We start from the raw sequence: 25583 nt of genomic DNA on the forward strand, positions 1-25583 counted from the left end.
CCACCAAGTATCAGAGGGAACATCAATCATATTAGACTCAAAACATACTAGTGTCATATGTGTACCTTTCTTCTCTAACCAAGCTGTAAATCTCCTGCAATTTGCCTTTTTGTGTCCAAACATGTCACAAAAATTACATTTTCCTTTAAAAACTTTCATCTTGGGTTTAGAAGAAGTACCCAAGCTAGCTTGTCAGGTGGGCTTTCCAACCTTTTTCACCTTATATGGTTTACTGTTGGTTTTGCTTTTAGAAAAAATTTTCTTGAAATTTCCAGAATCTTGAGTTATAACAAATGCAGCCTGAGACCTCCCCTTTTTTATCATTTCTTCCTCTTGAGAGACTATAGCAATCATCTCACTCAAGCTCCATTCATCTCTTTAAGCGTTGTATATAGTCTTGAGAGCATCAAACTGAGATGGCAGAGACTCAAGCACTTGCCACACTAGAAAACTATCTGCCAACTTAACTTTCATTTCTCTCAGCTTATTAAAGAAATGAATAAGCATCATAATATGCTCACAGACTCTACTGATACCATCGTAAGTCGTGGTAGTAAGCAACTTCATGAGGGTTCCCTTTTCTACTTTATCAAATTTTGTGAACTTCTTCCCAACAGCCTCAAGAAAATTTTTGGCATTATCAATTTGGTGAATGCTCTCCCTAATAGACTTGTCAATGGTGTGCCTCATTATCATAAGACAAGTCCTATTTGAGTGCTCCCAACGTTCATAGCGAGTTTTCTCCTCAATAGAGCTTTCATTAGTAGGCTTGGTGGGTATCTCTGTCCTTAAGGCCAAATCTAGATTCATAATTGTCAAGCTAATAGTGAGAGACTTATGTCAATCCTTATAATTAGTCCCGATTAATGTTTTGATCACAGATAATTGAAGAGACAATCCAGGATTCCCAAAAACTGAGGATATCACAAAGGAAAGTAATTAAGCATGTGAAAATACATATCTAAATTATTTTCATTCCTCAAAGTATTAAAATATGTATCTCAAATTTATGCTAGTGTCCTAGTACACAATGGACACATAAACACGAATTTCATCTTAAAATTTATTTTAAGGTCCGTAATACATAATGGACACCTAAACACGAATCTCATCTTAAATTTATTTTAGGGTCCATAATACACAATGGACACCTTTCGCATGATAAAGCCAAATAATTAAATGCAACGACTTAAGATAACTAGCTATCGAAAAGATATAACCAAGTTACCAAGTATAAGGTATTTAAAAATTTCTTTATCGTCCTAAGTGTTTAACCAAATAAATATTTACTAATAGAATAAATTAATTATTTGTATGAAACTTAGTAAAATTACCATATGCAAGCAATGTGTCCCATTTATATATATATTTAAATAAACCCCTACTATCTAATAATTTATCATGATTAGTCGTGCGATAGGTAGAAACATAATCAATTAAATTATCAGCTTTATCACAAAAGGATATATATATATATACACATACACACTTCATTATATATGGAGTTTAACACAAAATTTTATTTATTAACATTTCACATGTTAAGTTTGTCGAAGCCCAAACATAAAAATTTTAAAAAAATTAAAATTACTGGCGTGTCTTTCATGACAGTCTTACTACAAGAGAATTAAAAAAAGAAAAAAAACTTGCCGGCGTGCCTTTCTCTTTACGATAAAACAATTAAAAAAAAATTTGCAGCTTTTCGGAATTGCCGGCGTGGTTTTTTTATTTTTTTCTTTTATGTAGACTTTGTCTTACTACAAGACAATTAAGGATATGCTTGAGTATCAAATTACTCTTAACATTTTTTAAATAATTTTATATTTTTAAAAATACTTTATATATAAATAATTTAAAATATTCTTAATGGGATCCACAAACCCACTTCAATCTCTACTCATAATTATTCACAAATATTCTATAATATTTATCACTATTAAATATAAATAAAATAAAATCACTATAATATATAAATAAAAAATAAAATCACTATAATATATAAATAAAAAATAAAATCACTATTATATATAAATAAAAAATAAAATCATTATAATATATAAATAAAAAATAAAATTACTATAATATATAAATAAAAAATAAAATCATTATAATATATAAATAAAAAAATAAAATTGCTATAATATATAAATAAAACATAAAATAACTATAATATATAAATAAAAAATATTTATCACTATAACATATAAATTAAAATTAAAATCGCTATAATATATAAATAAAAAATAAAATCGCTATAATATATAAATGAAAAATAAAATCACTATAATATATAAATGAAAAATAAAATCACTATAATATATAAATAAAAAATAAAATTACTATAATATTTATCACTATTAAATATAAATAAAAAATAAAATCATTATAATATATAAATAAAAAATAAAATCACTAAAATATATAAATAAAAATAAAATCACTATTATATATAAATAAAAAATAAAATACTATAATATTTATCACTATTATATATAAATTAAAAATAAAATCACTATAATATATAAATAAATAATAACATTACTATAATATTTATCACTATTATATATATATATATATAAATAAAATCATTATAATATTTATCACTATTATATATAAATTAAAAATAAAATCATTATAATATTTATTATTAAAAATAAAATCACTATAATAGTTATGAGATCTATCCATTTTTCAACTACATACTCAAAAGTTAACAATTCAACATATTTCATATATCTAAATAATTCAAAATACTCTCAATAGGATCAACAAACTCATCTCAATCTTTATTCATAACTTTTTACAAATATTTTTAATACTTCTCAACACCCAAACGTATCCTAAATCTTGCCGGGCGTGCCTTTACACTAAAACAATAAAAAAAGCATGTTGCAACTTTTCAGAATTGTGGCAGCCTTGCCAATTTTTTTTTAAACAATATATATAAATATGTGATAGGCTACTTTGCAGAATTAGAGCATTGGATGAGTTAAATATATTTTTATTTTTAAATTTAACAAATATCATTCATATTTATTTTATATTAAATTAATTAAATTATTTTCATTTAAATTATAAATTACATTAAAATCATTCTTTTTTTAAATATGAAAAAAATTATAACAAGTCTAAAAATATTTTTTTAGATTATTATATTATAGATATAAAATTTTTATTTATATAAAATTTTATTATCTATACATATATGAGATTATTACATTATATATTATTAGATTATGAAAATAAAAATGAATATGATTTGTTGGACCTCACAACTCTTGAGTTCTTATTACTCACAACATTGTGCGGAAGAGTTGGCACCTCTACAGTTTTCAGTCGATTCAAGAACTAGTTCAAGTGGAGGCGCAACATACTATCGTGAAGGGGTATAATTGCTAATTCTTTTTCTTGTTGGGCGATAGATAAATTTAAAGATGAAATGAGATAATTTTAAATAAAAGATAAAAATTTAAAAAAATATTATTAAAATATTATTTTTATTTAAAAATTTGAGACGGTGGAAGACTCAACAAACGCGTCAAAATAGTTGCTAGTGGAGTCCTTAGCATTAGATGATGATGCTCAACAAGGATTTGTTGACCCATCGCTATCAAGCCTGATTATAAATTATCTAAATAAATAAATAAACTGTTGAGAGGGGACGCCAATGCATTAATGCTTGTATTCCGTCCAACACATGCGATATATTTTTTTATTTTAAATTCTATTTTTTTATTTATAGAAATATCATTGATATTAGTCTTGCGATATATTCTTCGGAGCTAAGGATTGTGACGTAAGTTGGTTTCTGTGGCCGATAACAGCTCTAATTTTAGCTAAAGTTTAGTTGATATGTCCGTTAAAATTTTCGCGTTAAATTAAAGACAAGTTCGAATAGTGAGATGAGAATTTTTTTATTTTAGATAAAATGTTTAAATAAAATTTGATAATATTAATATTATTTAAAAATTTAAAAAAATTAAACTATTTATTATATTTTATATAAAAATTTTTATTTAAAACAATTATAATATTAAAACAAAATAAAAATTTTACATCTGATTCCATTTGTCAAACCTATCAGTATCATTAGTATATAAATTTGATCATGAGCTACAGTAACTCAATAAATTTGTTAAGCTGCAGCAGCTAAGTCAAAGGAATTTTATATTATTTTTCACACATTTGTGAATATATTATGTGTATATTTTAATATTTTGTATCTGAAAATGAAGTTAATTTATGATGATAGATGAATTCTATGTATTTTAGTATATGGACGGTGAAAATTATAAAAATACAAGTAAAATGTTGTTAAAAAACAAATAATGCATTAACTAGGTAGATAAAAAAATAATATTATTTTACAATTTTAGAAAATAAGATGACTAATCCAATAATTCAAGTTTTGAGAAAAAGCCAAAAAATATTTTCCAGCTGAACAATGATATAATTACAATTATTTCACTATTTTATTTTTTATTAATAATGAGATATGAAATGGACCAAATTAGCCCTTGCTTTGTGCAGAGATGACGGTCCAACAAACTCTTAAATAACTGGGGTCATTGACTTGACCGGTTGCAATCAGGTGGTGTTGGTCCATAATGTTGATGTTGTGTTTTGGAGCCCAAGCAGCACCACGGTAGCTAAACCCTCTGGACTTGCAGTGAGGAGGAAAAATGGGCTCTGGTGATGTCCGGGATCCCTCCAATGCCAAAATCAGTAAAGATTATTTGAGTGATAAAGAAAATTAAGTGAGTCCAGAAGAAGAAGAGTTTAAAGAGTCTTCTCCAGGGAGGGATGCCTGTATTTATACCTAGCTTGGACTCGATTGTCGAGGTAGATCATGGGGTGTTAGGCCGTGCTTGGATCAAACCTGCCACCACCCTCTTGTTGTGGCAGTATGTTAGGTCGTGGTTGTGCCTTCCCACGACACCTTTGGCAACACATCTTTGCGTGTTGGGCTCCTTGACATACATTGAATGCGGCGTGTCTCTGGCCAAGCATGCCCACGATCGGACATGCCCAGCCGCATGCGCTCTGCTGCAGTCGTTTGCTACGTACCCTATTGCAGGGCTTGACCGCACACCGAGGTCCCAGGCGATCGCTGTCTTGTGGAGGGATCCTTGATTGGGTCGAGCCCCGTGCCAAGGCCTTTCCGGATGGATAGACGAGTTGTGGGCTTGGCACACAGCTTCTTGGCTTGGGCCCCTGGCCTACTTTGGTTCCCACCTGAGGGGCCTGGGGCCTCCATGGCTTGATCTCTTTGGGCCTGGGCCACTTTCCGGAAAGTCTAAGGAGAGGACCCCCTCATACACGAAATTAAACCTATTCGTCCATATATCAACAATGCTTATATTCAACTCCATCCACTATCTCCATGGTAATATGTATGCTTCACACTAGCACATGGATCGAACACGATAATATAATTAGAGGAAAAATCTAAGAAAGTTGCAGCTTTGGCACAAGAGGAATTGTTCCGCACATTCAAATCTAATGTTTCGTAGAGACCAACTGGGATTAGGATATCGCGATTGAGTTGAGTTGGGGTACCGGTGAATGATGGTTGTGGTTCAATTATATTAAATTCAGATTCTAGTTTGACTCGAAATTCGACTCAAATACAATTATAAAAAATTACAAATACACTTTTTTTTTCCTTATAAAATAAAAACTATATATAATTTATAAAAAGAATGAAATATATATATATATATATATATATTTTTATGTAGACACTAGTTGACAAAGTACAACTCCAATCAAGTAAAGACCTTGATACAAATACACTTTACAAGTAAAGACACCACTACTTCTGATTAGCTAAAATCTATGAGGTGATGTTAGCCACACAGGTAATACACCCTTCGCGCCATATGATAACAAATTTGTGCGCACGTGCAAAACGATTGTGTGTAGTTAAAATTTGCAACAGAAATAAAATGAGTCATTAAATCTAAATAGTTTTACCATAATATATTTAAATTACATAACTACACATTATCCATAAGTAACTTGTCTCAATCCGTAAGCAACAGAATATTACAATCATCCTATTAATGTCATGTTTCGTACTCATTTGGATCAGGTTCCAGTGACTCGGGTCTTCAAAGTTAGGCCAGCAAAAACGAAGATGCAAGAAGCTAGGAGGGGGCGACCTTGGAGCCAAGGAGTCTCCAATACTAAAATCAGTAGAGAATTGTCGAAGTTCATAAATAATAGTGGGTCTAGAGAGCTTTTTTGTACCTGAGAATTACTATTTATACCGGGAGTCTGGGGGGACAGATCGTGCCTGCCCTTCTGGAGCCTATTTCTTTTTTACTGTTCCTTTTATCAGAGTCCTTTAATGCGGCATGCCTCTACGATGGCTTCATAAATGTGGCGTGTTACCAAGGTAGTGGTACCATTAGTGCTGCATGGTTCCCCGATTACTTTATTCCACAGGTCTTGTTGGTTGTCCGTCAATGTTCATTTGTTAGAAGAACAAAGGTTCTCTGTCTTTCCTGTTCTGCCTAGTACGAGTCCCCATGAGTGGTTTGCGGCCGAGCGGCATCGGGCTTATCCGTCCCATTAGCCATTATTACTTACTTTTCCTTGTAGACAAGTTGTTTTGTTGCCAAGTTTGAGCCCTGGGGCCGGGTATCGGTGCAAAACCCATTATTCTCGACTGAGCGCCTAGTGGGTTTATGAGTGAGGGAGAAATCCCCTTACACATCCAGTACGGCGTCTAGTATCTTGATAACGAGCCTGACAAGAACCCGTGATGTCAAGGATGCCAGCCGGTTTGCAACACCCTGATATTTCTATCTAATCTAGATGCATAATTATGGATTAAATATACGATAAGTGATATAAGTTCAAAGGAGTAAGTAAATGTTTAATCAAAGACTAGTGATAGTTGTACCAGAGGTCTAAACTAATAATAGGTGAATCCATTAATGAAAAAAGTAATGCTTTTTGGAGGCTTTTACACCACACACCATCCACATGACATAATTTGATTATAAGATTCAAAATTTAAAATTTATCTTTCAGATCAAATTATGCTATGCGAATGGTGCATGGTGTAAAGTACCAATTGTTCATTACTCTCATCCATGTACGATATACCGAACACAATTTGTCGCCTGACTAAATAATGCATTTTCATAAATACAATAACTAATAACGAAGACAAGACTTCGTCTTTATCATTCAAGTGGGGTCGGTCCTTCCTTCTCAGAAATCTCCTCTTAGCATATATTTGCATCAAGGCCTTCAGTTTTGATAAACACAACCATAGATAAGTTAAACATCTATGACAATACTATTAATGAGAAACAATGCAAGTGAAGATGCAAGTCCTATTTCATGTAAATAATTTGTGAACACATATATTTATACATGAAGAGGAATCACTCTTTGAGCAAAAATACATGTATTTATAGTTATGGTGAGGAACTACCCTCTGAAAGAAAATACAAGTATATAAGTATAGCGAGGAATCATCCTCTGAGCAAATCTCTAGTATACGTAATTATCACCAAGGTGAAGAACCATCCTTTTATCAAAACACACAAAACTCATCATATCACTTCGTATAAATGACGAGCTAGGAATCACTCAACCGTTCAACAAGAGGAATCATACTACATGGCCAACGTGCAACCTGATTCACTAGTTTCAAAGCATTCGACAAGGGAAATAACTCAACCTAGTCCACACACTCGACGACAACACACATGATCGACCTAGAGAATCACTATACCTTGTCAATTGACTCAAAGACAACACCCATGATATGCCTGGAGAATCTCTTTCCTATCTATCAAATGAGGCCAATATGAAAATATTTCGCCCTAATCATCAAGAGGACTCCATGTACCCGTATGAAACTCGTGGTAAAGTGTTGTAGGAACGACATCGGGAATCACTCTACCTGTACATAATGATCAACAGACGATAAGCCTCATGCACCTGAAAGTCACAATCATCACCAATCCACACGTTCCAACTCATCATCCCAAAATCGTAGTGTAAAGATAATTCATAAACATAATGAAGACTATCATTTTTCACGTAGAAAGGTGGGAAAAGTTTTTTAGAATATACAAAACATATCCTTACAACATGTATGCTTGAATAAGAGCTCTTTGATCTCAGCCATCCATTTGCCCTCTGGAATTGAAGAATTGTAGAGACCAAGTGACTGATGGGACAAGACACTAGATTCTTGCAGCTTGCCTTGAGTCCAATATCGCAGTCCTTCCCCTAATGAGGGACTCTCACATGGCGCTGGACCATACCTATGAGAATAGACAATATGGCCTGCAAGTATGTAATCTTTTTTTTGTAGGCTCATTTCATACGTGGCATCTCAGGTGGAGTATGGGTCTTTGCGTATGACACTTGCCACCTTCTTAACATAGAATTTCATCCTTGAAATTCGGTGAAGAACATCCCTCGATATGACATTCCAAGGGATGTGTATGAGGCGGGGCATTCTTTGGAGTTCTCCATCGACACCATTTAAGCTGACAACCCATTCCTCCTCTTGTCTCCTCTGTTGGTTGCTCCTGTTACAAACGTTGGTACTGCTTTGTCGTGTCCTAGCTCCTCTGCTAGACTTGGTGGCATAGGACATTGGTAAATGCTCACCCTTGTCCTTTTCTTGTTCATCACATTCCTGGATCGTTCGTTTCTCCCCTTGTTGCCTTGCAGCATGGTCCATCATTTCTGAGATTAGGATCCTAGCTCTCTGATGATCCTCTTCATCTTGATGTCGTTCCTCCTCGATCCGTCATTGTTCTTCCTTAAGTCTTGCTACTTTGCATTGTCCTTCCCATAAATGCCGAATTACTTCCGGCAGTACGACAGCTTTTCATGTCATCCTCTTCTTTCAAACCATGACGATAATTAAGAGTTATAGTATCTAAAAAGGTAGTATGAAGACTCATGTATAGATGTGCTACTATCATCGATTTGACTAATCTACTCTCACTTAGTGCACCCCAAGTCAGTTACTGTTGGACGAATAAATAGGAAAACTGCTCCAGTGTGACCTGCTCACTTTCACATGTATATTCCTCTTATTTTGTGCTTCCCCATTGCACCTTCACCAAAGATCGTAGTCTATGCTCCTTCCAGTCTACGATTCATATAGGCCTTTCTTCATAGGTTAGGTTTGGTTGCAATGGAACCAGATTTAGGTCAATCACTAGGGTTTGTTGGTTCCCGAAACTTTTTCTTAATGAAGAAATGTAAAACATGTTATGGACTCCTTTGTATTCATCCAGTAATGCCACTTTATATGCTACAGGGCCTACCTTCTCTACTGCTTGACAGGGTCCAATGTATCTTGGGTTTATTTTCGCTCTTAGCCCAAATCTTTTTACTCCTTTCATGGCTGATACTTTAAGATACATCCAATCACTTTTTTTGAAGGCTAACTCCCCCTTCTCACACTGGCATAACTCTTCTGCCTACTCTGAACCGTCGCCATCCTTTCCCGTATGAGCTTCACTTACTCTCTCAATTCCTAAATGATTTCTAATCCAATTATTCTAGCCTCCCTAGCTTCGTCCCAACATAAAGGTGATCTACATTTTTTCTGGACAATATCTCATAATGGGCAATCTGAATAGTCTCTTGGTAAATATTATTGTAGGAAAATTCTATGAGTGGGACATTTCTTTCACATAAGCCTTTAAAAGTCCAAAAAGCATGCCCTTAGCATGTCCTCCAGTGTTTGGATCATCCTTTCTGACTAACTGTTGATCTGCGGTGGTATGAACTACTAAATCTCAACTTCGTACCCATTATCACTTGCAAAATGTCCGAACATTTACCCCACATTATTCCTAGTACATACAATCTTAGACTATAACCTACCTAAGCAATATTTAAATTACAACATGGATGCTGGGGCTGCTCCTCCAGTTGCTTTCTTAGCAGTCACTTACTTTTTCTAAAGACTCTTACTCCAAAGAAGATGAATCACTTTACTATCTTAAAAGTGAGATTTTTTCTCGTCCCATGCTTTTTATAGGGTGGGACCATCAGGTGTCATTTTGACGTTCTTCTGAATCCATGTATGCTTTAATAAGAGCCCTTTGATCTTGACTGTCTATTTGTCCTCTAGAGTTGAAGAATTGTAGAGATCGAGTGACTAATGAGATAAGGCATGTATGTTCTTGCGGCTTGCCTTGAGTCCAATTCCATAATCTTTCCCCCAATAAGTGTCTCCCACATGGTTGAGATTAGATGATATGGTCGATAGGCATGTAATCTTTTCGCCATAGGCTAACTCCAGACGTGACGTCCCAGGCAGAGTATGGGCTTCTATGTATGGCACATCCCGCCTTCCGAACATCTCCTCATTATCCCAGAGAGCCTTACATTCGTATTGGTCTTGTCCTTAACTGTTGCTTGTCCTTGTATTGTGAGCCACCCTTTTCCAGAACTACCAGCCTTGTCCTTGTATTGTATTCTCACCTTCATACGGATAGTACAATGCTTGTTCGCCTAGCACAAGGTGAAAAGTCTTTTATCACCCGGGCTGAGATGTGCCAGCTAGGCTTTTTACATAGTGTTGATTGCCCCTATCCTCCAAACTAGTTGAACTTTTCCTGACTGTTGCCTCATCTTCCAAAGCACCTTGATTACAGGAAGGGGTTTCTTCCATTGCTTTGGCACAGTCCTCACACCAAGCCTAATTATAAAAAGTACAAAACAACACTTAATTACAAGATGGGAATAACCTTAATCGTCACTCTTCTAGGGGACCTGAGCCTTCATGCTTGTAACCACCACTATATCCATCATTTGCATCAAATCTATGATTCCAAGGAGTGGAATTGTATATGAGACTACCATGGTGAGATTTCTTAAAATCTCAATAAGAGCCTACATTTAGCACTTAAAAATGAATGACAAGGGATATGAAAATTATAAAACCATTCAACACGAGAAAAGAAAATGATAATTTATGCAAATCAATTCACCAAGTTAATCATAACTAGGTATACCTCATGGTTATCACTTGCAACCAACTATCCAAACATGCTTAGCCTCCACTAGTCAAGGGGCACCCATTGGACCCTAGACATTTATACCCTCTGAGTCCAGTGGGTTTACTTGGCCAAAGATATTTATACCCTCTGAAACCAAGCTAGTTGGTAGAGTGGAGATCTTTATAACTCAGAAATGTTTATATCCTCTAAATCTCCATTTCAAGAAGCATACATTAGACTTGAGACATTTATACCCTCAAGGTCTCAATTGGTTTCACTTGGCCAGAGACATTTATACCTTTTGAAACCATTTCAAGAAGTACACACTGGACATGAGGCATTTATACCCTCTAGATCTCATTTGGTTTCACCTGGCTGGAGACATTTATACCCTTTGAAACTATTTCAAGAAACACACACTGGATCCAAGATATTTGTACCCTCAAGGTCTCAATTGGTCTCATTAGAGACATGTATACGCTCTGAAACCAATTGCAATGATTTGTTCGTAGTCAGTTTGGAAAATTTGCCAACATAAACTCATAGTGCAATAATAGGAATTCTAGCAAATATGTATAAGTTAAATAACAGACCAATAATGAATGTTTAGTAGAAATTTACATAATGATGAACAATGCACGTGGGGAAAGTTTCTATCAAGCATCCATAAGCTATAATTGAGTACAAGGGACGGAATTTTCAGCACACTTCCACAAGTTGTAAATTAGTGCAAAAGTGAGAAATTTCATTACCACCTTCCGACTGAAAATAAGTGTGAATGAGAGTAAAATCCTTACGTCGTGACTTAAGGATAACAGTATGTTCAACAAGAGATTTACAATATCATTCAAGTAACAAAAATGGACCTAAAAACAAATTAAAAGTGAAGGTTCTACACAATGACACAAATTCATAACATCATAAATCCTCCACCACAACGTTAAATTCCACAAAACAAGCCTAACACTTCGCGAGGTAGGATTAATAGGATATCTGTTATATATCTAGATAATTCCCTATCAATTGTTTATTGCTTAGTGCTGGTGGTGGTGATTTTTTTCTCATAATAGTAGACTAGCAGGGGCGAAACTAGGATTTGGCGTCTGGGGGAGCGATCGGCAAAGTGTGCGGTATGTGTCAACATAAGTAATATGTACATTTTACATGTGACTATATAAAAAAATAATTATACGTCATAAAATTATACAATTTTTCTCGATTTACTCATATTTTTCTAAACTTTAAGAAACACTTGTAGATTAAGAATAAACTTGAAAAAGTATCTAATAATATAAAAATCGTTAAATGTTTTATTGTATAATTGTATTACTATTAATAGGTGCATAAAAAAAACATGTGAATAACTAATAAATTCTTCACAAAAGAAAATAAATTCTTCACATACTCTCTATCTCTCTAGAAACATCTCATCAATCATCTAGCTAGATAAATTTGCTACCTCTCATATGCAAGAATCTTCCAGATTTGTTTTAATTATTAGATAAACTCTTTTGAAACTTTTAGCTAGTTAACTAATTAATATGTGGTTAAAAACATCTCAAAGATTGTAAAGGAAGATTATGTACAGGTGATAGGCAAGAAATTTAATGAAGTTGAGAATGACCCAAATGAAAAATAAAAAATAAAAAAATCGTGTATTTATATATGTAAACTCAGAAAGACAAGAAAAACTTATATAATATCATTAATATGAAACTAAACAAATCGCATAATGCACACCAAAGACAAATAAAGAGAGACAGAGATGTCAAATCAAGACTATTATTAATTTATGTTAATGGACTTAAAAATATTTGAGTGATATACTTTGTGTTTGAGTGTTGGGGGGATAACCTTAAATATTTTAAGAATATTTACACTTAAAATTATAATTATATAATATATAAGACTAATTTTTAAAATTTTTGGATGGGTGGTAGCCCCCCAACCTACAACATAGTTCCGCCCCTGTAGACTAGTATAAGCCCCAACCATTCGATCGATCAAATGATGCTCTGCTCCTTTATGAGACTAATTGTGTCTTGTAGCGGTAGAACTTGGTGAACCGGGACGGTGTGGTTTTATATTGGATATACATTAATATAATATTACAAATAAGGCTGTATGATTGAATATATTTTTAAATAAAAAAATTATTTGTATGTTTCATTATTGACATACTCAACCCATCGTCACGCTAATTATTATAAAACATTATTGATATTTTTATTTTATCAAAACCTGTAATCATGAGTTCTACAACAAATATTGAGTTTGCACTGTGATTTGTATGCAACAGAATTCATTATCACATGACTCTTTCTATTTATATATGTTGTCGCTCAATGAAAGTGAAAGAATTTTTGTAATTAGACGAGATTATGCTTTATATATGGCATCAACGAGAGAGAATGTGATAGACACACTCTTACGTGAGGGAGGGAGATACCAAAATATATGTTTTTTTTTTTTTTTGATAAATGGAGCACATTCATTCATTAAAAGCAGACATTACAAAATTGACCTGAAACCAATAGTATAAGCCAATTACAACGTTGATAGTTTCCTAGTACACTTCCATGACTGACATGATCTAGTTCATATTGTAAATCTCTAAAGACCTAAGTGTAAGAGACAGCACTACTCTGTTCACGATAGAGATAACAAAAGTAATCAATCCCCCTACCTTGACTAAGCGGAGTAGGGAGCACCAACTTCACCAAACACCGTCAAAGCGAAGGGGGGACTTGTTTTTGGTTTTTTATTTTTCTAAAAAAATGACAATACAGGAAATAAAAATACAATGGGAAAGTTGGATTACATCTTGGTAAGAGCGGGATTCGGTTTTCAACCTTGGAGGAACTGTACAAAACACAAGTAGCGGCTGAGGTGGCGTGTGAGGGCAACACGCCACCCTGGAGGGATGGCGGTCGATCTGGTCAGTAGCAGTCGATAGTCCTGAACCCAATGCAACCATGCATGGCAGTTGAAAAGCGCTCGGCGTGGGTTACACGCGCTCGTGGCCTAAAACTTTGTGCCACGCATATGGCTCACGCGTCGCTCCATTCGACAAATTTATTTGCTCTTCTGAAAGATCGGTGCCTTGAAAATCCCATGGAGGGGCGCATGGCAGTCGCCGGACGTCGGAGCACGACAGATCGGACTTCTTCCATCCTTTGCCTTGAAAAAACTCTAAAAAATAAAAGAAAAAAGTGGGAAGGATAAAAGAGAGAAAAAAGAAAAGAGATGAGAGAGAGAGACAGAGGGGGGAGGAGCCTCGCCTGTGCTTTTAGGGCTTGTTTGGATTCGCAAGTCATCTCAGCTCATCTCAACTCATCTCACTACTATTCATTACTATTCAGCAACTTTAACTCATAAATCTCACTACTATTCACAACTCATCTCATTACTATTCACAATCCATCTCAAGTCATCTCAGCTCATCTCAAGTCATCTCAAGTCATTTTCGAATCCAAACATCTCCTTAGAAAATTTTGGTGGTTTTAAAGAGAAGGGAGAGAAAAGAGAGCTTAGAGAGAGAGACTTCTGTGTCCCATAGTCTCGGTAGATACCAAAAAATATATAATTTAATTCTAGATGGATTTAAATTATATATTTTTTAAATCACTATATAAAATATAAGAATTCTATATTTTAACTATCTTTACTGTTTTCCATATAAATTTTTAACAAATAAACTTATATTTAAATTTAAAAAAAAAAACTCTACGTGGGCCATAATTATTGCCGTATTGTCTTACTTCATTATTACCCATGTACTGTTACTGTCTTACTTCATTATTGCCCATGTGATACTGTCTTAGAGGACAGTGCCTTGATATTTGAGAAACGCATTCAAGTACCACCGTGTCGAAAATAATAAAAAAAATAAGTTCAACTTTCACAAATATCTGAAAAAATAATAAAAAAACTACATTCAAGTTAGTTTTCATATTTGACTTTTCACCCTCGACAATTTTCTTTGTTGACAGCATCTTCATGCGCAGCATATGCAAAGCTAGCTCAGTACTTCACAACCGCGGGCCTCAACTCGTGACTGGTTTCAAATTCATCATGATCATCAATTCTCATGGTCAACGACGGCCTGAATCTAAGGTGAGATATCCTTTGTCTCTGGTGCTACTGAAAGGTTTTTGAGGTGAGATATATTGGGTCCTAACTAGGGAGTCTAATATCTATTATTATCTTTGATGTGTCCTAGTGTAGGTTTAGCTTCCTTGTTTGTGATACCCATGCCACAACACAGTCTTTCAGCATCCATAGTCTCGGCAAAGCCACCACTCCCTGGCACCTCTCATCTCCCTCCACCGTAAACTGCACCGTAACACTCCTGCTTAACACTGCCCAGGCCACTCGAATGTACCCCCTGCACCATGAGCAGTCGTAGACTCCGTACACGTACGTTCGCAGCAAGCCCCTTCGCAACGCCACCTCAAGCCGCCAGCCCTGTCCGTTGACCCCTACTCCTCAGCCGTTAATCACAGAAACGCAGCCTCACCACGCCGAAGGACCGTTAAGCCACTGCCCACGCCGGTTGCCTCAGCCGCTAAGGACACACTTCCACCGCTCCCAGCCTCATTGTCGTTGCTTCGCCGCTGCCACAGGGTGAGTCCCTCTCACGGCTTACTCTCTTCCTCTCTCCGTCCCTCTCTCTCTCTCATCACTCACTCTCTCTCTCTCTCTCTCTCGTGCTCAGCCGCTCGGCTCGACGGCATCTCCGCCGCACTCCCTTCCCTGCTCTTCAGCCACGCCACCACTATTTATACAGCCCAGCCCCGTCGCGCATTGCCTCCTCCATACGTACCTCGGTTCTACTGAGTAAGCTCCTGCCGCCACACATTATACCTTGGTCTTCTCTTTTATTTTGTTCTTTGTAGTTGTCTTAAAATGTTTCTTTCTTTTCTAAAATAACATATTCCACCCTTAGAAGAGATACTGTAACGCCATTGGAATTACGTCCTGTCTCTTACAAATCAGTCTTCCAAAAGCATAAAAAAATTCCAAAGATTTCATAAAAAGCACGCAATCTCATATTTTTCAAATAACTATGAAACATACTCCATAAATTATCATTACAAAATAATATAAATCAAGGAGATCCACAATCTCTCAATAATCTCAACAAAATAAACTGATATATCTTTAGGTCCCCAATATATCCAAATAACATAAAGAACTTCAAATACTCAAGTTAAACCCTTCTACTAATAATGGTACCTTTAGGTACTCGACCTTCTATCATATCTAGTCAAGTTTCAATTTCTAATACGACTTCTAGTTGGATCATCAATATCATCTGAAAAATATTATGAGATAAGAGTTAAGTTATCAACAACTCAGTAAGCAGAAAACTATATTAGTATGTAAACATGAGTTATTTTTAGAAAGTTTGGTATACAGAAACAAAATATTTCATTTTCATATGCACATCTCAAAACGTATTATCAGAAAATCAGAGCGACTTTTCAATTTTTTCATATTCATAAATCATTTTCATATTAAAAAACGCTTTGACATAACATAACTGAACGTCTTCATCTTATCATATCGTATCGTATCATATATCATATCATATCATATCATATACTATGTTTAATCCCGTGGTAGGGTTGTGCTATCTCTAGTGGCCAAACCAGACAATATCATATTGTGAAACTTCCTATTTTTAATATCGGAGCCCCAAGTGTGCATACAAGAAAGAACACATAAAAGACTATTTTGTTTCTAAAATGGGTGCACTCATATCATATTGGTACCAACTATATCACGTGAATCTGTATCATCATATTAAAACCATATTCAAAATTAGAATCAAAATAGATAAGTATGCCAAAAGTTTATCGTATCCATATCACATCAAACCACGTGCTGAACATATTCATATAATTTCTATTTGATAAAAAATAAATCTAAATCATTTTCATATCACATGTAGAAAAATTCACAGATATCATATTGGTTCTTTTGTACATTTCAGAAACATGTCAAATATTGCTTATGTCTACACTATTCATGTTAAAAACATTTATTTTCTCTTTCATACATATCTTATGAGTGAATGCAAAATATATATTGAGGTTGTTTTTCACATTTTCTTTTTAAAACAAAATGCACATTTTTACAAACTAACATCAGTTCATTTCTTTTTATGCAAATCTAGCATAGGAATCATGCTTACCTGATTCTTACAGCGTATTATCTATGCCTTAAAAACGACCTCTAACAATCTCGTCACCTATTCATAAAAATAAATATATAAACTAAGTATTAAAGACCGACAACACAATTTCAATCTAAAAATTAAGACCCAAATTCTAAACCATATTCTAGCAAATTTAACTCAACTCAAACAGCCATATAATCATTTGGACAACCCACACTTTAACCCAAAATGCCAAATACCAATTTCAATATTGACCTATACACCCACTGATGCCAACATCAAACTCAAATAATCAATATATCAACTCCCTCCAGTGGCCCCTAACTCTAAGCAACCACCAACTCAACCAATTCAGCAATATTGTTCCTCCAAATAATTTTACACTCCACTCCAACGGTCGTATAAAACCCGAATAGTACAAAAGTAGCTACTACACAACCCCGAGTATCCATTAAAATCACTGCATGTCCCACCCAAATAATCCAAACTCAGAAACCTTTCCAACACATGGTGTCTGCCTACACCAAAAAAAAAAAAAAAAATGCCCAAAGAAACCCACGGACTACACGTTATGAAATCATGTCCCATAAATTTTATTGGAGTGAAATAAAATAATTTGAAGTGAATGTGTGTGTGTGCGAGAGAAACATAGAATGAGAATGGACTACCGACGAACAATAGTGTCACTAGTGGTGGGCTTCGTTGGTTACAAAGCTTCAGGGACTCATGAAAATGCAGCACAAAAATCACACAGCAAAGAAAATCTGCACTGGAGAGAAAGAGTGTCGACTATGAAGGCCTTGTATTTCGGAGTCAAGGTGTAAAAAATGAGAGAGAGAGAGAGAGAGAGAGAGATGATGATGATGATGATGATGATTACCAGCGTTAGTAGCCTGGGTGATTCAATCTGGATACCCAAAATCACAGTACCAAAACACACTTTCAGCAACAACCTCTAAGAGCAGAAAAAAAAAATAAATCTGAAGGAGAGCAACGGAGTGAGGGTTAATCTATTTTGAGAAAAAGAGGGTGAGAAAATCGCACATAGGAAACTGATAGAGGAGTGGGAGTATGAATCGGAGATGAGGGAAGGGGAAAAAGAAAACTGAGTGATAACCGAAAAAAGAAAAAAAAGAAAGTAGATACGGGGGAAAAGAAACTAAGGAGAAAAAGCTCACCAAAATGGTACCGCTTAAAGAAAAAAAATTAATTTCAGGGGCTGGGCTCTCATGGACCTGGGTTGGGCCTTACATCCGTCCCAAGCAATGTGGGATTCCATACACCACCTACTTTTATTCATATCATATGGGGTATCACAATCTATCTCCCTTAAATTTCCGACGTTCTCGTCGGGCCTATCCATTATAGGTGGCACGGCTCAAGTCCCACATTTCTTATTGGGATAGGCTTTGATACCATTTGTAATGTCTCAATAGAAGGCCCAAACCATATGGCCTATACTCTAAAAAGACTAGTCAATGATACAATTTGAGCCTTATTGGAACCTTATAAAGGGCAAGAACTTCTCATTTCCAAGCAATATTGTGAGATCCCATATACCACCTACCTTTATCCATATCATATGGTGTATCACAGATACAAAGTTTTTTCAGTTGGATACAAGGTTTAGTCCAATCTGGACAATCTTCTAACCAGACCACCTCATCCTCACATTGCAGAGCAAATTGAGCAAGTTTATGAGATACCACATTACTCTTTCTCAGGGTGTAATGCCATAGCCATCTCTGATCATATCGGCACTTCAGCTTTATGTCTTCAATCACTTGTCCGTACCATGCATAATTCTCTTCACTGGCTTGCACTTCCTTGATAACTTTCATAGCATCCTCTTCCAAAATAACTGCCTCAATATCAATTTCTTCATAGAAAATAATAGCTCTCCAAAGCGCATTCGCTTAAGCCACCACAACATCCTTAACAGTTTTCTTAGGCATACACATAACAACTATAACATCTCTTGCACCATCCCTAATTATAATCCCTACCCCCATTTTTAGAGTAGATTCCTCAAACTAGGCATCCTAATTCACCTTGTAAGAGAGCTGTGTTAGGGCTTGCCAGATAATTATATTCCCTGCCCCCATTTTTAGAGTAGATTCCTCAAACCCAGCATCCCAATTCACCTTGTAAGAGAGCTGTGTTAGGGCTTTCTAGATAACATTTCGATTTACAGGGGCAGAACCAGAAAAGTCATCTCTGGTTGCACCCTTAGCTAGAATATACTCCTCCCTATCTGTCATAGCAACAACAATTACTTTAGATGGACTCTGAAAGGAATTCTCAAAGATCCAATTGTTCATTCTCTGCCATACCTTTCTAAAAATAAAAGCCATGCTTTCTAATTCACTCTTCTGCAACTTCTGTGATAACTTAGTCCATGAATCAAGGAAAACTTCTTCTCTGCATATATGTTTCTGTGCTTTACAAATGTTTTCAGACCACACATCAGAGGTGGCCACACAGCTCTTAAAAGCCAGGTTGTCTTAAAACGTTGTGTGTTTGTGTATATATATATATATATATATATATATATCTCGGTAAACCTAGTAGAAGAGGGGTGTTATTACCATTTTTCCCTTTTGAAAACATGTATATTGGAGGAGTTTTTACGTGGGCTACATAATTAAGACTTAGACGTATGGGCTTATATTGTTAGGTTGGTATACTGATGTATTTTGTTTTGTGACATAGTTGTATTTAGTAAAAATATTTTTATACAGTTTTAGAAATGTCTTATAATTTAATATCTTAGTCGGAGAAATTAAGTGCATATTGATGGATTTGGAAAAATGATAGTATTTTAAGGTTATGAGAATTTTAGATACCGAGAAATTAAAATATTTTAATTTTAACATTTTCAGTTTTAATTATTGAAATATGTGTCCGACTAGAAATTTATGAAACTTACATGATTATAGGTGACGAATAATTTTTGTTCAGCATTATTGAGGAAAAGTTAAGAAATCCAGGTAAGCGGGGTTCTTATACTAGACTTTGCATAAAAATGAAATGAAACGAGGTTGATTTGAAAATATGCATGTTTGTTTTGAAAATAAATCTGAAAACAACTTCAGATATATGTTCCACATATGCATGAAAGCTGTATAAGAGAAAATATTTTTTGTAATGACTGGTGTAGACATGAACTAATTTTGTGCATTCTGTTTCTGAATTATGCAAAAAGAGCGAATATGAAATTTATGAAAATATGTGCATGTGATGCGAAAATGTTTTGAAACTGTTTTTGAATATGTGAAAGATCTAAATTTGTTCAGTACTCTATTTGGATATGTCGTGACATCTGAAAACCTTGGCATGAGATTCTGATTTTGTATTCTGATGTTCTGCTCGGTTTTTGTTACGACTAATAGTGGTTACGACCCAACCACAAGCATAATGATAGTTTATAACCCTATCACGGCGGTTAAACATGGTATACGGCCCAACCATGAGTTATAATAGTTGATAAGGCCCAGTCACGGGTATAATGGTGGTTTATAACCCTACCACAAGGGTTAAACATGGTATCTATCCTGATATGATGCTCCGATATGATGCTCCGATATGATGAAGACGAGGTCTCAGATTTTGATATGCCAAAGGATTTTGAATAAGAAAGTTTTCTGAGAGCTTCGCTCAGAAATTTTTGGTAATGTTTGATTTTGCATTCTGAAAGCAAATGGTTCTGATTATGCATTTTGAAAGTAAATATTTTGTTAAACATTCTGAATTCTAAAACTGTTCATGTTTATATATTAGTATATGTTCTTTGCCTACTGAGTTGTTGATAACTCAGCTCTTATCTCCACAATTTTTTCAGATAATTTTGATGCATTAGCTAGAAGTCAGGAATAGAGAGTACTTGCAAGTTTTGTTGATCATAGAAGATTAAGTGTCTTAGGGTACAAGGATTTTTTGGAGTCTTTTCGGTAGTGTTATTTTTTTATGTTGCTTTGGTATTTTGAGTAATGGGTATTTCTGTGTTGTAGTGGAAATGTTAATGTATATTATTGAGGTACTTCTGTTGTGTCCTTATAAAGGAACATGAACGTTTGTGTTGAACAAATAAGTTAATATTTTATGGAAACTCTGGGTTATTTTAAAAGTGTTATTGAAGATGATTTTAGGTGATATAAGTTAATTCTCCAAACTCACGGGGACGGAGCGTTACATGCATGAAAACTCCACAAAATCCCCAAGTTTTAAGGCCGATTAGCGCACTCCGCAGCGCAATGAGCAGTCACCAAATTAAAATTTGGTAACATAGCGGCCTCATGCATATGCTCTCGATCCCTTCTAAATTTTTATGCCCGCAAGGATCCACCACTAGCTCTGTCATACTGATCCTATTAGTTCCTTTACTATTTTACGTGACGTGCCTAGGAAAAAAAAATGAAGATAAAAAGGCAGTTGAAAATAGAAAATAGTGATCAATGTCTCTCACTCGGCACTCACGCACAACAATAGTAAGGGCTAATATTCATTCACCCAGCCAGCATACATGTATATATATATGGGGCAGCCATGCACGCGGCTTCATTATGGATTGACTAATATTAATTGAGAGAATCACTTCCTCAGTCTTCTTATTGCTTCCTAGTTGAAGGAAGTGATAACATAGAGAGAGAGAATATATGTACTAGCAATGAATGGTCTGATTTGATATTGATATGAGGCTGGGGGAAGAGTGGGGCCGGTAGGTTGGAACTGAGTGATCCGAATTAGATGCTGAGTCCTCTGGTGTCACTGCATGAAATAGCTAGCGCAACGACATGTGAAGCAGTCTCACATGCAAGTTAATTAATATAGGCCATAGCTAGGCGAGTCTCATGCACTAATCATTAACAGGAGTTCCGGTCCTTTTGGTAGCCAAGAAATAGAAGGATCACTTATAAATATTTGATTAAACGGTACATTTTCCTGGTATATTTGATTAGTCACTGCACTGATTCCTACCTTTGACACCAAGAGGATCTGCTTGCTTTAATTTCTCTCCCCAAACCGCTGTTGATACAATTATAGTTAAGATCTTCTATTGACGTTCTTTTCATGATTTTAGCTAAACAAAAATGTAGATATATAGAGTGAATCTTATCTCGTTTATTAAGTACTGTTCAAGTCTTATAACATTCGTTTCATTTTAGATATGCTAGTCTGAACAACACTTCCAAGAAATTTTCATCCTTGATCCAAAAAAGTCAACATTTTATGTTTCTAAATTCTCCATTGTTTTTCAATTGAATAAATCTGATGTCCCAGTGAAAAAAAATTGTGTTTCTCACTAGCTGCATGGCATCTGTAATTTCCTTTTAAGGCTGTCTCGAGGAAAGAAAGTTGAAAGTTGTCTAGTAGAAAGAACTGCGGCATGACCTTTCATTCGTTCGGTTTATTTTTCGAACCAAAAGTGAGATAGATCAAGGGAAAGTAACGAAAAGGAGATATGGTCGAGCTCATTCCGATCAGGCTGCAGAAGACATGGGAGATATGGAATGTCAGGGGAGTCATTCTCTTCAGCCTTTCACTACAAATCGTACTGTTTTTGGGTGCTCCCATGAGAAAGCGCACAGGAAATAAGCTCTCCATCATGATCATCTGGGGATCATACTTTCTAGCCGATTGGACAGCTAGCTTCACTATCGGGCTCATCACCAACAGCCGGAACTCATCTAAGATTATTGAAAGGAGTGATCACCTTCTTGCATTTTGGGCTCCGTTCTTGTTGTTACATCTTGGTGGGCCGGACACCATAACTGCTTTTGCACTGGAGGATAATGAGCTCTGGCTTAGGCACTTTTTCACCCTGATAGTCCAGGTTGTCGCCTCGTTTTATGTCTTCCTGGAAACACTACCAAGCAACAAGCTATGGCTCCCGACTTCCCTCATTTTCCTGGCAGGAGTCATCAAATATACTGAACGGACACGTTCTTTATATCGTGCAAGCTGGGGTACATTCCGAGAAACCATGCTTACAGAACCAGATCCTGGACCAGAGTACGCGAAGCTCATGGAGGCATTCTCTTCAAAGAAAGTAGCCGGACTTCCCACAACAATGTCACAAACAGTAGATGATGATATTAAAGCATGGAAGTCCGCCTTCTATTCTATTCAACCGAGCGATCAGAATAAAGTATTAGATGAGTTTGAGGTGGTGAAATATGGTTACCACTTCTTCAAAATCTTCAAGGGACTCGTTGTTGATCTCATTAGCCACAAAGATAGAAATGAGAGCAGAGTATTTTTTCATGAGAGAACTCCTGAAGATGCGCTTGAAGTGTTGGAGGTTGAACTCAACTTCATCTACGAAGTCCTCTATACCAAGTTCGTTGTGATGCATGATCTCAAAGGATACCTTTTGCGCTTTCTAAGCTTGGTTTCGGTTTTGGTGTCCCTTGGGATCTTCTTTTTTCTTGATTGCAAGCATGGTTTAGATAAGTTTGATATTCGAGTTACCTACACCCTGCTGCTCGGTGCCTTGAGCCTGGAGGCAATAGCACTCTTCAAGCTCATGATTTTCTCTGATTGGACAACAGCTTTTCTCGGCAAGAGGAATACAAATCCAACAGTTCGGGCCATCTTCAAAAAATATCTCAAAATTAGAAGGCCAAGGTGGTCTCCACCCAAGGGTAAGCTGTCTGCAGGTACCGAGTCAAGGATTACATCAGTATTACTTCGCAGGTGGTCTGAATCCGTGGCAGGATTTAATTTGATAACATACTGCCTCAAGGACCTTCCGAAAAAATCCAATGAATGCTGCCTTGGCATTTCTAAGACGACTACTCATTTGTTGCACTCTATACGGAGGTATTGTCGCAAAGTGGTCGTTGATCGATTGGGTGCTAAGGATTTTCTAGATGAGTTGAAATATGCGTCAAAAAACTCCTTCACGAAAGAGCTATGGAAATTAATCTTTCGCGAACTGTTGCGGAAATCTAAAGAAGCAGATAAACCAGAAAATATCAAGATGATAAGTTCAGCTAGAGGTGCTTATGTTCTCGGAGAACTCATGGATGATCCCCTTATGGTGACTGCAGATTATGAAACAGTTTACGAAACACTAAAAAAAGATTATATTGAAAATGTTACCTATGATGAGAGCCTTCTGCTTTGGCACATTGCTACTGAACTCTGCTATGGAAGAGAAGACTCTGATCCTGAAACGGTAGCTCAAAAAGTAGCAAAATATCGTCGACTCAGTAAGCTCCTTTCGGATTACATGCTATATCTCTTAGTGATGAAATCTGCTATGATGTCTGCTGTGGCAGGTATTGGACAAATTAGATATAGAGATACATGTGCCGAGGCTAAAAGATTCTTTCGCTATAAGGAACTAGAACCAAACAAGGTAAATGATGCTTGTGAAAACCTCCTTGCTGTGAATACAGATGTTAAACCTGTTCATGTGAAGGGAGATAAAAGCAAATCTGTATTGTTTGATGCATGCATGCTGGCCAAAGAGCTGCAAAAATTGGAGGAGAAGAAATGGAAGGTAATCAGCAAAGTGTGGGTGGAGATGTTGTCATACGCGTCAAATCATTGCCGACCAGATGCTCATGTTCAGCAAGTAAGTAGAGGCGGACAGCTTATCAATCTTGTTTGGCTGCTGATGGCTCATTTTGGCCTGATTGAGCAGTTCGTATACACTGCCGGTGTTGGCCCTGCAAAATTGATTGTGAAAAAGTAGTAACTTTTTCTTCCTTCATGCTACATGTTTATGGTTGGAATTTGACGTACTTTTTTTGTTTTTTCGATGTATGATCTCTAATCTCCTTCGCTTGGAAAGAATCAATTGAATTGGGATATAATCACCAATATATATCTAATCTCCTTCCACTAGGAAAATTCAACTTTACTCATTTTGACCTTTTTCATGCAAAGAAAGTGAAGTAATTACAGGTATATCAAAAAAGAAAAATTTTAAAGACGTAATAATTTCAAAAATTTTGAAGAAAAAAACTAACCATGCTTGTATTTTTTTTTTCTTAATTACGAAAGAGCAAATAGTTGCATCCGGTTAAGGTATGAGATTCTCAAACACAACCTAATTATTTATTGTATACAAAATTAAAAGGTCCATGGCATTGGCTACAAAGATGAGAAAATGGTAAGAGCTTCCTCCGGCTGCAGGTTTTAGGGTAGAATTGGGGTATAAAATAATGCTTAGGCCAAGGGAATAATCTCTAGACTGCCTTTGCAAAGTGGAAACCAAGAATGGGTGTAAAAGAGTCTCAAGCACAGACGGACAAATTAGGTTACATGAGATCGAGAATTTTGTACTTTTGAGATCAGGCTCAAGTTCTCATGGGCCGGTAGTATGTCCCAAACAACTTTTGTAATACCCTGCCTAATTAACCATTAGGATTAGTGTTTAAATGCTCTAGATT

General features: G+C 35.6%; 2 protein-coding genes across 7 annotated transcripts; one reads left to right on the forward strand and one right to left on the reverse strand.

Annotated features, from left to right (window-relative positions):
- Window positions 1-378: 378 nt before the first annotated feature.
- LOC109019664 lies at window positions 379-810 on the reverse strand. Its single transcript, XM_019002017.1, has one exon. It carries the CDS (start codon window positions 808-810, stop codon window positions 379-381), a length of 432 nt encoding a protein of 143 aa, XP_018857562.1.
- Window positions 811-14998: 14188 nt separating this feature from the next.
- Window positions 14999-24994, forward strand: LOC109019663. Of its 6 annotated transcripts, XM_019002014.2 has the most exons (5): window positions 14999-15113; window positions 15225-15623; window positions 15715-15836; window positions 20121-20171; window positions 22517-24994. In XM_019002014.2, exon 5 carries the CDS (start codon window positions 22643-22645, stop codon window positions 24881-24883), a length of 2241 nt encoding a protein of 746 aa, XP_018857559.1. In that variant the 5' UTR covers window positions 14999-15113; window positions 15225-15623; window positions 15715-15836; window positions 20121-20171; window positions 22517-22642; the 3' UTR covers window positions 24884-24994. The 6 variants fall into 6 exon arrangements, with proteins under 6 accessions (XP_018857559.1, XP_035546730.1, XP_035546729.1 ...); XM_035690837.1 differs by lacking the exon at window positions 20121-20171 and having other exon boundaries at window positions 15220-15623; XM_035690836.1 differs by lacking the exon at window positions 20121-20171.
- Window positions 24995-25583: the final 589 nt, after the last annotated feature.

The sequence above is a fragment of the Juglans regia genome, chromosome 6, assembly GCF_001411555.2.
Source record: "Juglans regia cultivar Chandler chromosome 6, Walnut 2.0, whole genome shotgun sequence".
NCBI classification, from domain to species: domain Eukaryota; kingdom Viridiplantae; phylum Streptophyta; class Magnoliopsida; order Fagales; family Juglandaceae; genus Juglans; species Juglans regia.

What these genes read in the sequence shown, in the direction of transcription:
- LOC109019663 (XM_035690837.1), top strand. Translation starts at nt 22,643, where the DNA reads ATGGTCGAGCTCATTCCGATCAGGCTGCAGAAGACATGGGAGATATGG.
- LOC109019664 (XM_019002017.1), bottom strand. Translation starts at nt 810, where the DNA reads ATGAATCTAGATTTGGCCTTAAGGACAGAGATACCCACCAAGCCTACT.